A 14116-nucleotide genomic window follows, 5' to 3' on the forward strand; every position below is an offset into this window, starting at 1 on the left:
CCCGCACACGCTCTGAGCTCAAATCAGCGGCGCATGTTGTACTTGCGGTAGTTTGCGGCAAAGGCCTCGTCCGACGCGCCGCCGGCGCGGAACTTGTCCCATGCCTCCTGGCGCGGATCGTTCGGCCGCGGCCGCGGGGCCCGCCCTCCGACCTGCCCGCGGTCGGCGCCCTTGCGCGGCTTGTCGCCAAACTCGGTGTATGAGCGGTAGCGGCGGTAGCCGGCAGCGCGGTTGGCAGCGCCCGGGGTGTCGGCAACCTCGACACCGCCTCTGCGCTTGCGCCACGCCCACCGCTCCGCCTTGACCTTTGCCAGCATGTCCTTGCGGGCGTCGGCAGTCGCCTGCACGTTGCGCAGCAGATGCTCGGCCGGCAAATCAACCTCGACAATGTTGGTTAGCGAGAGCTTGGAGGCGAGCTCATCCTTGTCAGCCGTGTCAGCCCCGACCAGACCAAAGCCCTTGCGCCGCTTGGCGCCCTTGACAATCGCCGTCAGCACGTTGTCCTTCTCCTGAATCCGCAGCGTCTCTGGCACAGCGTAGATGTCGTCGTCGTCAGCGGGGCCTTCTCCGTCATTGCCCTCCCCGCCTTGCCCTCCGGCACCTGCCGTGCTGGCCCCTCCCCGCTCGGCCTCCTTCCTCTTCCGCATCTCCTCCTCCACATGCTTGTGCATGAGCGAGTCGACAACCTCTGTCGACTCTGTGGTGAACTGCGAAGTGAGGCCGGCCTCATCAGCAACCTTGCGCATCTTCAGCTTCCTCCTCAGCTCCTTGTCCGCCTCACTCCCTCCGGCACCGCCCACCAGTCCGTACTCGGCCTCGTCTCCACCGGCACTCCCCGCCACCACGCCCGACGCAAACGCCGCCAGTCCGCCTCTTCCGCCACCAGGCCCATGTCTGCTGGCCTGTCGAGCAACAGCCGCCACGTCACGCCCGCTCCGCTTGCGCTTCCGGTTGCCGACACCGAGTGTCAGAGCAGATGGTGGCTCTTCTGTGGCAGTGGGGGAGGGGCGGTGGGTGTGGTGGTGGGAGGGGCGGTGGGTGTGGTGGTGGTAGCGGTGGGCGTGGTGGGTGTGGGCGTGGGCGTCGGCGTGGGCGTCGGCTCCGGGCGGCGGCGTTTGTTGGCTGTCGCCTTGCCCTTGCGCTTCTTGAACATGGTGGGAGTGGGGTGGTGGTGGTGGTGGTGGTGGTCGGTGTGGTCGTTCGGGCAAGTCGCACTACGGCGACGGTTCGGCGGTTGCGATGGTGCGACGGTTCGGCGGTGCGACGGTGAGTTCATTCAAGATCAGCTGGTGAGCTTTTGAGGGCAGACGAGTTGGATCGCTTAAAGTCGCTGGGAGTGGTAGAGGAGAGCTGAGAGGCGATGACGTTGATGGTGGGCCGGGAGAGCTCATCAGCATGCCAGCAGCTGTTGATGATGTCGCGGAGGAGGGGCGAGGGGATGACGGCGGCGTCGATCGGCGGCCGGTGCCCACTGGCAATGTGGTAGCCGACCTCGAGGGCGTTTGTGCCAGAAAAGGCCGGGCGGGCGGTGATGACCTCGTAGAGGATCGAGCCCAGGACAAAGATGTCGCCCTTGCGAGTGCCAGGGACACCGGCCAGGTCCTCGGGAGACATGTAGGCGATGGCTGGGACGAGGGTCATGGTTCCCATCGAGGCGCGGATGCCTTGCAGGCCATAGTCGACGAGGTGAGCATCGATGACGCGGCCCTGTGGCCGGACAAGGAGGATGTTGGACGGCCGGAGTGAGCCGTGACCGGCGCCGAAGCGGGTGTGCAGCTCGTGGAGCGACTTGGCTAGGCCCACCATGGCCAGCCGCGTCTCGGCAGCGGTCAGCATCCGCGAGCCTGTATCGATGTTGACTGCGTTGCGGAGCGAGAGGCCCGGGTAGTAGCGGAAGACAAGAGCGATGTTGGGCCTGCAAAAGCACGCCTGCTTCGGCCCTACCAACCGAGAGCTGGCCGCCCGCGCCGCCCGTGCCGCCAGAATCGCCACCCGCAGCAGCTCGGCCGGGCGGAACTCTTGCCGCAGCAGGACTTTGATGACCACAGGCACGCCGTCGAGCGTCGCGCGATGGACGTTGGCGTACGAGCCAAGCCAAGTGTGACACGAGGTCTCGACGTGCCGCCGCAGCACGGCTCCGGGCACCAGCCACTCGGCCAGGACCCGTGACTCGCCACAGAGTGACATGCTGAGGCCCATTTCCGGAATAATGTCCTCTTCGAGAGGAGCAATCTCGGCAGGCGCACGCGCGCTTGCGCCAGCCTTCTTGTCTCGGCCCGCGGGCTTGCGTTCAGCATCAGGCGCCCTGTCTGCCTTTCTATCTAAACCCACATATGACAGCGCATCCAGCAGCTGTCCCGTCGATGATGACGACGAGCGCGAGAGCAATGTCGGATGGTCCTGGACTTGGCCTTGGCCTTGGTCCTGACTGCCGTCGTCCCTGTTGGGGTGCGCGAAGACACAGGCTCGGTCTGTGCTTCGCTGTTGCCATCTTGCGTGGGCTTGGCGGCCGCGAGCATGACCGGATACTCCTCGGCCGAGGCCTGGCGACGGACTTCGCGCGGCGGCGGCAGAGCAACATGGTCGACGACCACGCCTGACGGAGAGCTCGAGCTCGAGCTCGTGATAGCTTGTAGAACAAGGGCATCAGAACGCGACGATGTTGCGGTTGGCGACGTCGAGGTTGACGATGTTGTTGATGATGAAGACAACGACAGTGACGTAGAGCTAGATGATGAGAGCGACAACGTCGATGAGGCATGAGCCTGTTCCGAGCGCTTGGACTTGCGGCGGCCGTTGCGGTGTCTCTTGCGGCGGCGCGAGGAGCGACTGGTGCGCGAGCGGCGTGACTTGCGGCGCAACTTGCGATGCGACTTGGACTTGGATCTGGACTTGGCACTGGCGTTGGGAGCAGTACCGTCGTCCTCTTCCTGTTGCTCGTGGCCATCTTCGACGTCCTTGTTCTTGTCGGGAGCAGATGGGCGCCAAGTGTCACATGAGCTCGGAAGCTCGGCGACCCGCGGCGGCGGCGGAGTGCTTGTCGCGGATGCAGTCGAGGTCAATCGCGAGGCTGCAGACGGCGCCGACTGCATCGGGCTCGGCGCGGCGTTGGTACCGTGCCCATCAGCTGCGACCGGGTTGGCGACGTCAAGCCTCGGGGTGGAGCTTGAGCCATCGACAAGCGCGCTTTTTGAGGCGACGGCGGAAGCCTGGGTCTTGGCAGCGGCACGTGCGCGGCGAGACATTGCGCGCGGCGACATCCGGTCAGCCGGCTCGGCAGGCAGGGAGTTGCGAGTGACGACAACGTCGCCAAGACGCTGGTACTGGTACACGACGAGATCAGTGTCCGGAGCCACGTGAGTGGTTGGCAGCTCGAGCTGGAAGAGCGCAACGCTGGACATGCCGAGGAGCTCGGAAGCGAGGTCCGAGTGGAAGAAGACGCCACCCGGCAGGTGATGCTCCCAAGAGGCACAGAGCGGAAAGGTGACCGAGAGCAGCGGCTCAAAGCCCGAGCCGGCGGCACCAAAGAGAAAGACCCAAAGGCGAGCGAGGTCGGTGATGACCGGGCCCGAGAGCGAGACGTGGCCAAGACCGTCGGTCGACGAGACGATGGGCCCAAAGGTGGCCGCCATGGACAGGCTGTGGGTCTCGTTCTCGATGCGAGAAAAGTGAGTGACGACGTCGACGACCTGGGCCGGCTTGTAGCACGCGACCGAGATCCATCCGAGCCCCCAGTCGATGATCGAGCCGCCGCCGCGGCGGGCAAGCGTGGGCGCGTGGTTGTGAAAGGCGCGAATTCGGGCAGCGGCGTTGTAGGTGTCCGAGACTAGGGCGGCGAGGGCGGCGCGCGCCATGATGCGGATGATGCCGACGGTGCCCGACGGGGCGGCGGAAGTGTTTGGGTAGACGACGGCCTGCGGAGAGTAGAGGGTGCCGAGGACAGCCGAGGCCTCGTCGAGCGTTGGGCGCTCATTGGGGTTGGGCAGCCACAGGGCCTCGATGATGGGCTTGAGCTGGGCGAGGGCGAGCGGGACGTCGTCGAGGTCAGGCCGGCGGCCATGGACAACCTCGAGGGCGACAGCGAGCGGATTCTCGCCAGGATATAGGTCGCCACGGGTGGCAAGCTCCCAGAGGGTGAGGGCAAGCGAGTACGCGTCCGACGCTGATGAGAGAGCGGCGGCGCCCTGGACAAGGACCTCGGGTGCGGTCCAGAACAGAGTACCGATGTTTTGGCCCAGCAGGCCGTCCTTTGTCCGCAGGCCAAATGTATAGTGGCTCGAGTGGAGGGCAAATGCCCACGAGTCAAGAGCCGCAGGCGAACCAGCGTCATCAAACTCGGCGGCCGAGACGCGGTTGTTGAATCGGACTCTCGGCGCACTGTCAGGCGTGTCTGAGGTGATGTCGTCGTCGTCGGTGGCATCAGGCTTGATGGTACCGGCGAGGGCGGCGGCGCGACGGGCGTCTTTCTTCACCGACGACATGCCAAAGTCACAGAGCTTGGGTACCCACGACGAGTCGAAGAGAACGTTGAGCGACTTAAAGTCGCCGTGGATGACGCCTGCGTGCGAGAGGTACTGCAGGCCCATGGTGATGGCGTGGGCCCACTTGAGGACAATGGACGGGTCGAGGAAGAGGTCGGGCGCGTGGAGGACGGCGTACATGGAGCCGCGACTCATAAACTCGGTGACGATGGCGGGTGGCTCGAGGGTGACGCCCATAAAGATGACGACGTTGGGGTGGCGGAGGCGCATGAGCATGGACGACTCGTCGATAAACTCACGGAGCTGACGCGCGTTCATGTCCGCGGTCCGGGTCCGCTTGACAGCCACCGGCGTGGCGCGCCAGCGGCCGGCGTATACGGTGCCGTACGAGCCCTCGCCAACGACTTGACCAACAAGGAGCTCTCGCGGGTTGATGACCAAGTCCGAGTCGGACTGCAGCTTGTAGGTGACGGCCTTGCGGCGGTAGATGACAAAACCAATGGAGATGAGACCGATGCAGCAGACGACAACAAGCGGGAGGACGATGGCGAGGAGAAGGGCGGCGTTCGAGTCTGCCACCTCGACCGGAGTGACGATGTCGTAAGTGGCGGTGGCGGTGTCGGAGCGTCGGAGGTCGTCGCGGATGGCAAAGGCCTGTACCACGTGCTGGCCAGGGCGGAGGAGGGCGATCGGCCCGGTGTAAACGAGCGAGGCCTCGGACGGGACCGAGCCGTCAATGGTGTAGTAGATGGTGGCACCGGTGTTAAGCCGCGTGAGCGAGACGGTGATGGGCCCGGTGTACGAGCCAGTCGACGGCGTAATGGTGGGAATTGTGGCGCGTCGAAGGACTTCGGCTTGGCGGATGGCCTCGAGGACTGGAATGCGTGCCGAGACGAGGGCGTCGGCCTGGGCCTGCGACGAGATGACGTGGAGGGCAAACATAAAGTCCTGCCACTCGGTGACGAGCTCACCGTAGCCAAAGCCGGTCATGGCCGACCGCCCGTAAGCATTGGACGACGCGGCCATGACCTCGAAAGCGATGCGAGTCCGGTTGGCGGCAATGGCGTTGCGGAGCGAGTAGTGGGCCGGAATGGTGCCCGCATGTGTGGAAATGAGCGCCTCCTGGACAGAGCGCTTGGCCATGTAGCGGAGGACGTTCTTGGCAGTGTCTGGGAAGAGCGAGCGTGTGGGAATGCCAAAGGCCATGTATGTGCCGAGCCCACCGTCAGTGGCAGGGCCCGGCGAGACAGTTGCGCCGGGGCCATCGTAGATGGCGGGAAAGGCAAACGCGTCGAGGTCGTCCTCAGCGAGGCCATTGGCAACGGCGACACTGGCGACTGATTCAAAGCCGCAGTAGACGGCGATGCGTCCAGACGAGAGTCCCGACGCGTCCCACAGGCGGAGCGGGACTGAGCTGAGGTCGACGACAAAGGCGGAGCGGTGGATGAGCTCGCCAAAGGCTGAGAGCGAGGAGAGGATACGCGGGTCGGTGAAGGAGATGTTCGCGGCGAGAAAGGCGTCGTAGAACTCGTTGCCGTGCATGCGGATGAAGAGGTAGTCCAGAATGACGCCCGGCGGGAGGTACGGGAGATCGATGCCGAGACAGCCACGGCCCGAGATGGAGATGGTGTCGCACATGTCGAGGAAGGCGGACCACGTTGTCGGTGGCGAAAGACCGAGAGCGTAGAAGGTCGGCCGGTGGTAGACGCAAAGCGAAGTGGTGCCCATCGACGGCACGCCATATCGGGTCCCATCGGGGCCCGATGCGAAGCGACGAGCCGATTCGAGCATGTCGCTGTTGAGGTCAGCCTCTTCCCAGATGTCCGAGATGTCGAGAAAGAGGCCGTCGTCTATAAAGCCGCCGAGGTCGGCGCCATTGTAGAGAGGTACAATGTCTGGCGCCCCGTCGGGAGTCAGCCAGAGCTCATACACAGATCTGTCGGGCGAAAAGTCAAAGCGGTGGAGCGAGACCCGCGCATCGCCTCGACTGGCATTGCTTGCCGCGTGGTATGCGTCGAGAAAGGCCTGCGCGCCCATCGTGAGTGCTGATGATGGCGAGGTATAGATCATCATACGAAGGTCGGGGTGGTCCGCCGAAGCTGGGTATGTCGGATGCGCCAGCAAGGCCAGCAACAGGGCCAACGCGAGCCCGAGCCGGGTATAGGTCATGGATGTGAGGGAGGGGAGGGGGTTGCCAGGCGGGAGGTCTGCGCCACGGCTTGCGTGGGCGAGGCGGCGGCGACGGGTGGTGGTGGCGATGAGAGGAGCGGGTGCTGCCTCGGCGAGTCTTGACCCAAGGCGGGAGAAAGCGGGTAAATGGCTTGTCCTGGTGAAGAGCAAAGTTTGTAAATAATATTTGGCGGGGTCAATGCGGCGCCTGTTTGGTGTGTGTTAGCGGAATGGCAAGAGGAGAAGAATGTAGAGGGAAGAGGAGGTTGTGGAGCTTGATGGGCGAGCTAGAAGTGGTGAGTGATGGGTGTGGGAGAAGATTGAGAGGGTTAGTAGTGGAAGGGGGGAGGGGAGAGAGTAGGAGATTGTGGTATTGACAGATAGTGGCATTTTGAAAATTTGTAACATGTGTACCGTAATTCGCGGTGGTGGAGGCTATTGCGGGGGGCGGGCGGGGCGGGCGGGTTGGGTGGGTTGGGTGGGTTGGGAGGGGTTGGGGGGGGGGGGGGGGGGACCTGAGCAACAGTGGCACAGGTACAACACACATACACACACACGTGTCTCTGGCTGTGGTGTAGGGATGGGGCAGCATGGACGTGGGCGGCGGAAGCAGGCGCTCAAGGCGCAGGGGACAGGGGCTGTGCGTGCGGAGGAGTACCATGCGCGTATGGCCAAGTTTGCTGGCGAGCTGAAGGAGGAGCTGGAGCGTGCGGTGCAGAAGAAGAAGCTCCGTGCGACGGTCAAGGTGGCCATCCGGGAAATGGTGGTGTACTTTGTGTTTCTTACAGTCTTCTCGTTTGTGGTCCTCGGAGCGCGTGACCCGCTGTACTCGTTCCAGTACAATGAGTTTATGAAGGACTTGTTTCTCGCCGAGGAGTTCCCCGAGCCGGACATCTACAAGACCTTTTATGATGTGGCGACGTTTGAAGAGTTCTGGGAGTTTATGCATGATGTCTTTGTACCGGCGCTGTTTGCGGATCAGGGCGGCTTTGGTGAGGGCTACATCTACGGACAGAACGTTCTAGTCGGCGCTGTCCGTTTGAGGCAAGTCCGCGTCTCGCGTGGTCACTGCCAGCCGGAAGGGCCTTTTGGCCGAGTCATCACCTCAAACGAGTGCTTTGCCCGCTACTCGCGGAGCCTCGGCGATACGGCGAGGTTTGGCCCCGAGCAGCAGTTTGTGTACTCGTCGGCCAAGGAGCTGGACACGGTGCCGCAGCTGGCGCGGCTGCAGCTGTTTGAGGGCGGCGGGTACGTCGAGTACTTTCCGGCCTCGCTACAGCAGGACGAGCATGCGCAGCACATGCGGGATTTGGAGAACGGGACGTTTGTGGACTTGCAGACACGGGCGCTGTTCATCGACTTTACGACGTACAACACCAACGTCAACCTGTTCCACGTCGCGCAGCTGACGTTTGAGTTTCTGCCGTCGGGCGGCGTCTTTCCCTCGGCCACGTTTCGGGTCATGCGGCTGTACAAGTACAACAACGACGTGTCGGGCACCATCCAGTTTGTGCTCGAGATGATCCTCATCATCATGGTGCTCGGGTACTTTGTTGAGGAGGTGTGGGAGCTGTATGACACCGGGTGCTGGGAGTATTGGCACAATCTGTGGAACGTCATCGACTGGATCAATCTCCTCCTCTTCCTCGCAGCCTTTTGCGTTCGCATTGCCCTGGTAGCCACGTTTGAGAAGATGAACCTCGATCCGCGGGCGACGACGCGGTTCTACAACTTTCAGACGCTCGTCCTCCTCAACTCGGCAGAGAACAACATCCTGGCGTCGAACGCGTTTATCCTCTGGTTCAAGGTCTACAAGTACACCAAGTTTTTCCCGCCGATGCGGACGGTGTCGGACACGATTGCGCGGTCGATCCAGAACACGATTGGTTTTGTGGCCGTCGTCATGTTTGTCCTCTTTGGCTTTGCGCAAGCTGGTGTCCTGGCCTTTGGCTCGGACGTGGAAGACTTCCGGTCGTTCATCGACACCTTTTACACGCTCCTCCGCCTCCTGCTCGGCGACTTTGACTTTGAGACCATGCAGTACTCGAACCGAGTCTTTGGCCCGCTCTACTTTCTGTTCTTTATGGTTGTCGTCTTCTTTGTCATGCTCTCCATGTTCCTCGCCATCCTCAACGACTCGTACCTGCAGGTCCAAGCCGAGAACAAGGCCCGGTCCGAGAAGGAGCTCAACGTGGTGGAGGCCTTCCGCGACTGGGTCAACGCCCGCACCGCTTTTCTCCGCAAGCGGCAGGAACGCATCCGCGACTTTTCCGAGAACATTCGCACCGCCGACGCCAACGCCGACGCCGTCCTCGATCTCGACGAGCTCCGCCAGGTCTTCAACATGTACGAGGACGAGGCCCGCGAGCTGCTTGGGGTCAACTCGGCCGAGGAGTTGCTAGCTCGCTTTGACGTCGACGGCAACTCGGTCCTCGACGCTGAGGAGCAGGCCCGCCTCGTCCGCGCCATCGAGCAGTGGAACTCGCGCGCCCAGGCCGAGACCGACCAAATTGTCGAACTCAACGAGGACATCGACGACCCGACCGTGGCCGGCGTCGACCGGCAGATCGCGCTCTACATGGCCGCCCTCAAGCAGGACATGCGGGTCTTTGCCCGTCTCGAGACCACCGTCGAGCGCAACTTGCTCGCCCTTCTCGACGCCTCGGGCATCGGCCGCGACGCCTACCTCAACGAGATGGGCACGACCTCGTACTCGAGCGAAGACTAAAGTGCAGGCTACCAGCCGTGGGTGAGCCAAGGCTTGACGCTCGGATCGGCATCGAGTCCGGGCCATGGCTCGTCAGCATCGAGCTCAGATGCGGTGAGCTGCGAGTGGTCAGTCCCGACAAACGCCGGTGGCCAGTACTGATCGAGGTAGACGCCAAGGAGCTTGGAAAAGTGCGGATCGCCCGCGGGCGAGGCAGTTGTCCCGTGCGACGGCGCGTATGTGTGTGACGAGAGGATACAGCACGGCTCGTCGTCACGGGTATGGCAGGCTTTGACGCACGCGTTCCATGCTGTCCCATACGTCGGGAGCGAGATGAGGCCCGGATGGAAGGCGCACCGCGCTGGCGACGAAGACTCGGTCTCGCCGCATCGGGTGCATGTCCGCAGCGAGGAGGGGTGAGGGACCGGTGACGGTGGGAGCGGTCGCGGCGACGTGAGCGAGTCGTCGCTGAGCGCCATGCTAGGGCTTGACGCCGCCGAGAGGTAGCTCTCGAAATCGGAGTGAGGCTCCAAGACGTCGTGGTCGTCACCACTGTCATCGCCGTCCCGCCCGACAGTGGACGTGGACGGCGAGAGGAGCAGGACGTCGTTGATGATGTCGAGCTGTTGGCCCATGTTGGACAGTTCGTTGCCAACCTCGGCCCGCAGCCGGCCGATCTCGCGCAAGACTGCGTCCTCCAGCTTGTTGCTGTTGCTGCAGGCAGCGACCTTTGCCCGCCGCCGCCGCGAGCTCTTGACCCGGGTCCGTTTTGGACGACCCCGCGAGGAGCGTCGCCGGGCCGAAGCCGCTGCAGAGCGTGTGGTCGTGGTCGTCACCGTGTCGCCCGACTCGGTCACGGTCACAGTCTCTGTGCCTGCACGAGAGCCGTCGGCATGGCGGGCATGATGGCCACGATCACTCCAGCAGCCGGAATGGTCGTAGCCGCACGTAGCAGGAGCAGGAGCAGGCGGAGGCACCGGCACCGGGACAGGTACAGGTGTGGCTGTAGCCAGAGCCGGGGCTGATCCACGTTGAACAACGACGACGTTCCGGGTAGACAAGCCGGGACGGAGAGAGGGCCGAGCAGAGACAACGGGCGGCGGCGATGACGGATGAGGAGGGTGCGGCGAGTGGCGACGATGGAGCGGATGCAGCAGGTGGTGTCTGCCGGCGATCCTGCAACCTGTCCAGACAGGGGCACTGGCATCGGACGGGCGTGGTGTGGGACGGGCGGGAGGAGTAGGTGCGGTGGTGGCTGGGGAGCGGGCTACGGGCATGAAGGGTGTCGAGCGGAGGCGGGTGTGGAGGGGGTGGGGAGCAGCCCCCGGGAGGAGGCGCTGGGTCATGGTGAGGGGGTGGGGTGGTGGTGGTGGTGGTGGTGGTGGTGGTGGTGGTGGTGGTGGTGGTGGGCGACGGGCAACGGGCAGGCTCTGGGCAGGCACAGAGGCAGGGGAGGGGGGTTGAGGGATTTAGTAGAAGGCGGTAGTGTGGAGGATGGAGGTCCGCTCACGCTTCTGGAACTTGTTGAGGACCGACTCGAGATCGTCCTCGAGGTCGTCGATGTTCTCGATCTCGTTGATGAGCTTGAGGGTGACCTGGCCACCGAGGGTGGCGGCCTCCGAGTTATCGACGGTCTCGATGTTGATGACCTGGACCGGGTCCATAGTCTGCGAGCCGCGCTCGAGCAGGTCGGTGAGGACGGCCTCAAAAACGCGGTTTTCAAAGCAGACAACGACGTCAACCTGGACGTCGGCATCGGCGTGGTTGGCGTGCTGCCACTTCTCGGGCATGGTCTTGGTGTCGATGTTGCGCTCGAGCATGGCGAGCATGCCGTTGCGGCGGTAGAGCTCCTCGTCCTTGGAGAGGAGGTCCTCGTACACGTCCTTGTACGTGGCGGTGCCGTACTCGTAGCAGTTGGGCTTGTCGCGCGACGGGCCCGGGATCTTGATCTGCGAGCCGGTGCCAAAGGACGAGACGTTAAAGCCCTTCTTCTGCAGCACGTAGTGGGCCTCCATGGAACGGTTCATGTTGGAGGCACAGACCATGGTGTAGCGGTACTTTTGCTTCTTGCGCTGCGAGGCCTCGCGGGCCTCGCGCTCGGCAGCAGCCTCGCGCCGCTTCTCCAGCATCGACGCCATCTGGGCCTTGCGCTCAGCGGCAGCCTTGCGGGCGGCCTCGCGCTTGGCCTCCTGCTCGCGCAGCTGCTCCTCGCGACGGGCGGCGGCCTCTGCGGCGGCGGCGGCCTCGGCCTCTGCGGCGCGGCGTGCAGCCTCTGCGGCGGCGGCCTTGGCGGCGGCTTCTGCGGCGGCGCGGGCGGCGGCCTCGGCAGCCTTGGCCTCCTCTGCGGCGGCAGCGAGGCGGGCCTCCTCCTCCTTGCGCTTGCGGGCCTTCTCGGCCTGCGCGGCGCGCCAGGACCGGATGGCTTCGGCCTTGTCGGCGGCGCGACGGGCCTTGTCGGCCTTGCGCGACTCAACGGCAGAAGTCGACGCCTCGCCACCGAGCTTCTTGCGGCGCTTGCGAGCGTCGACGTCGAGGAGCGGCTCGCGGACCTCCCACGGCGAGACGCGGTCGTAGTCGGCGCCATCGGCCGGAGGGTCAAACTCCCCGGTCTCCTCGTTGTACCAGATGACCTGCAGGCACTCCCAGCAGGTGACCGATGGGAGCTTGGCGTGGATGCGGCCAAGGTACCAGGTGTCGTCGAACTTTTGCTCAACCTCGTCGTCCTTCAGCCACGCAGTGTGGATCGACGACTCGTACAGGGCGTAGGGAATGATAAAGTCCGGCTCTGACGCATTCCTATCCAGCGAGATCATCAACCGGTTGGCCTCCTCCCCTCCGCCCGTCACATAGTCATCGTCGTCCGGATGGATGTCCAGCACCACCTGGGTGTGATTCTCCGCCACCGAGGTGATGGCTACCACTGTCGCATGCACCATGTCGAGTTTGCGCAGGCCATTCTGTGTGCATGGGTATGTGTGTGTTAGTATGTATGTATGTATGTATGTGTGTGTATGTATGTGTGTGTGTGTGTGTATGTATGTATGCATGTATGTGTGTGTGTGTGTGTATGTGTGTGGCATGGGTGCGTCAAGTCGCCTTGGGTTGTGGCGGGGGAGGGAGACGGGGGGGGGGATGGGCATGGTGGCAGCGGGAGAAGTACTGGGCAGGGGAGTGTATAAACAAGGACAGGGGGTGGACGGGGTAGAGGAGCAGGTGTGGGGCAGGTATGGGTATGTGTGCGGTATGTGTGAGGCACAGGGTAGAGGTGGGAAGGGCAGGGCAGGGGGGAGGGGGCGGAGGGTGTACCTTTGTGTCGGCGGCAAAGTGGTCGGTGTGCTTGGCATGGCCCTCCTGGATGTACACCACTTCAAGGCCAGGACGGAGCTTGGGGAAGAGGTCTCCGTCAGGTGCAAAGACCTCATCACGGCCCCCGTTGCCGTCTTGGTTGTTCTCGCGCTTCCGCTTCTTGTTGTCCATTCTGTGGGGTGTGTGCAGCGCACAGAGAGGAAGGGAGAGAGAGAGAGAGGGGTGCCGCCTAGTGGTAGTGGTAGCGGTCGGGCGGAGTGGCAGGCGGTGGCTGGCAGGCTGACTGCTCGGTCATCCACACTGGAGCAGTGGTATGGGTCTGATGGCTTTTCATGGCTTTCATGGTGGGGGTTAGTTCGTGGGGAGGGGGAGGGCGGCTTAGCCGCGCTTGGTTGAGGCGACCGATGGGCGACGCGAGACAGAGCCGCGGCGACCGGGCATGGTGCGGAGGGCGCGGGCGCCGGGCGCAACCGAATGGCGACGGCCCTGGGAGCGCATGCCCGGCGGGAGAGCCGATGGGGCCGTCGGCTTGGGCGCGCGCTCTTCCTCGGCGGCAGCACTGTCCTCCTCCTCATCACGGACGACGGCGACGCCATCGAGGCGCTTAAGGCGCGGCAGGCGCTCCAGAGCCATGGCGCGATAGTCGGCTCCGTCCTCGGTCAGCTTGGCCTCGAGCGGGTTGCCGAGGAATTCCAGATCCTCCAGCTCGGGAAGCTCGATGAGGTACTCAAACTGCGACCAGTCCTTGACCTTGTTGTAGCGGATGTACAGCTGCTTGATCTTCTTGCACAGCCGGATGCCCACCAGCCGCTCGATCGAGTTGTACGAGATCCACAGATTCTGCAGCGTGCCTGAAATCGGCTCGAGATTCTCCAGTTTCTTGATGTTGTTCCGCGAGAGCGAGAGCGTCACAATGTTGTGCAAGCCGGACAAGTGCGAGATCTTCTCGATCGCGTTGGTCGACAGCGCCAGATGCTTGACCGCCGTCAGCGTCGACAGGTTCGAGTCCATCGCACGAATAGGTGGCAGCTGCATGTACAGCTTGACCACCTCGGCGTCCGACGCCGACACCCCATGCTTCTTCTCCTACTCACGCCAACTCGCGGTTAGTCGTCGTTCACACCCTCGCAGCCTCCCACCCCCGCCCCCTGCCCACCCCCACACCATCACGTACCCACAGCATGATCGCCTGCTTGATTGTGGTATACTGCTTGCGCGACGATGCCTGTTACCCCACACGCGCAGCCCCCAAGGAGAGCGAGTACCGCCACCACGACCAGGTCCACAACCCAGACAAAGACCACGACGCCGCCAGAGCCACCAAACACCACACCAAGCACCACCCACCAACAGTCATGTGAGTACCACCTACCGTCCCCTCCCTCCCCCCCTGACCACTGCTTCCCCTTCCCCTCCCCCTTCCACGCCTTGGCGCCCAACGGCTGTCACCAAA

At 63.6% G+C, this 14116-nt stretch overlaps 5 protein-coding genes across 5 annotated transcripts in view; 1 reads left to right on the plus strand and 4 right to left on the minus strand.

The window, feature by feature from the left end:
* Positions 1–23: 23 nt before the first annotated feature.
* On the minus strand, positions 24–6530 carry AMSG_10572 (uncharacterized protein; the record flags this gene model as incomplete). Its single annotated transcript, XM_013898049.1, has 3 exons — positions 2407–6530; positions 1310–2305; positions 24–873 (listed from the first exon to the last, which is right to left on the minus strand). The coding sequence occupies exons 1-3, from the start codon at positions 6516–6518 to the stop codon at positions 24–26; spliced, it is 5958 nt and encodes a 1985-aa protein (XP_013753503.1). The 5' UTR covers positions 6519–6530.
* Positions 6531–6849: 319 nt separating this feature from the next.
* Positions 6850–9378, plus strand: AMSG_10573 (polycystic kidney disease 2; the record flags this gene model as incomplete). Its single annotated transcript, XM_013898050.1, has 2 exons — positions 6850–6867; positions 7264–9378. The coding sequence occupies 2 exons, from the start codon at positions 6850–6852 to the stop codon at positions 9376–9378; spliced, it is 2133 nt and encodes a 710-aa protein (XP_013753504.1).
* A 252-nt stretch (positions 9379–9630) lies between these two features.
* Positions 9631–10634, minus strand: AMSG_10574 (uncharacterized protein; the record flags this gene model as incomplete). The annotated part of the gene is made up of 3 exons (XM_013898051.1): positions 9631–9646; positions 9679–10223; positions 10629–10634. The coding sequence occupies 3 exons, from the start codon at positions 10632–10634 to the stop codon at positions 9631–9633; spliced, it is 567 nt and encodes a 188-aa protein (XP_013753505.1).
* A 172-nt stretch (positions 10635–10806) lies between these two features.
* AMSG_10575 (RNA polymerase II subunit A domain phosphatase SSU72) lies at positions 10807–12863 on the minus strand. The gene is made up of 2 exons (XM_013898052.1): positions 12664–12863; positions 10807–12314 (listed from the first exon to the last, which is right to left on the minus strand). Exons 1-2 carry the CDS (start codon positions 12832–12834, stop codon positions 10827–10829), a joined length of 1659 nt encoding a protein of 552 aa, XP_013753506.1. The 5' UTR covers positions 12835–12863; the 3' UTR covers positions 10807–10826.
* Positions 12864–12986: 123 nt separating this feature from the next.
* Positions 12987–14116, minus strand: part of AMSG_10576 (dynein light chain 1) — a 1579-nt gene continuing 449 nt past the window's right edge. The window contains exons 2-3 of the mRNA XM_013898053.1: positions 13838–13888; positions 12987–13749 (exon numbers count right to left, since the gene is read on the minus strand). Of these exons, the coding sequence (XP_013753507.1) occupies positions 13042–13749; positions 13838–13888 (759 nt within the window). The 3' untranslated portion in view covers positions 12987–13041. The remainder of the gene's footprint in view (positions 13750–13837; positions 13889–14116) is intronic.

The sequence above is a fragment of the Thecamonas trahens genome, assembly GCF_000142905.1.
Source record: "Thecamonas trahens ATCC 50062 unplaced genomic scaffold supercont1.60, whole genome shotgun sequence".
NCBI lineage: Eukaryota > Apusomonadida > Apusomonadidae > Thecamonas > Thecamonas trahens.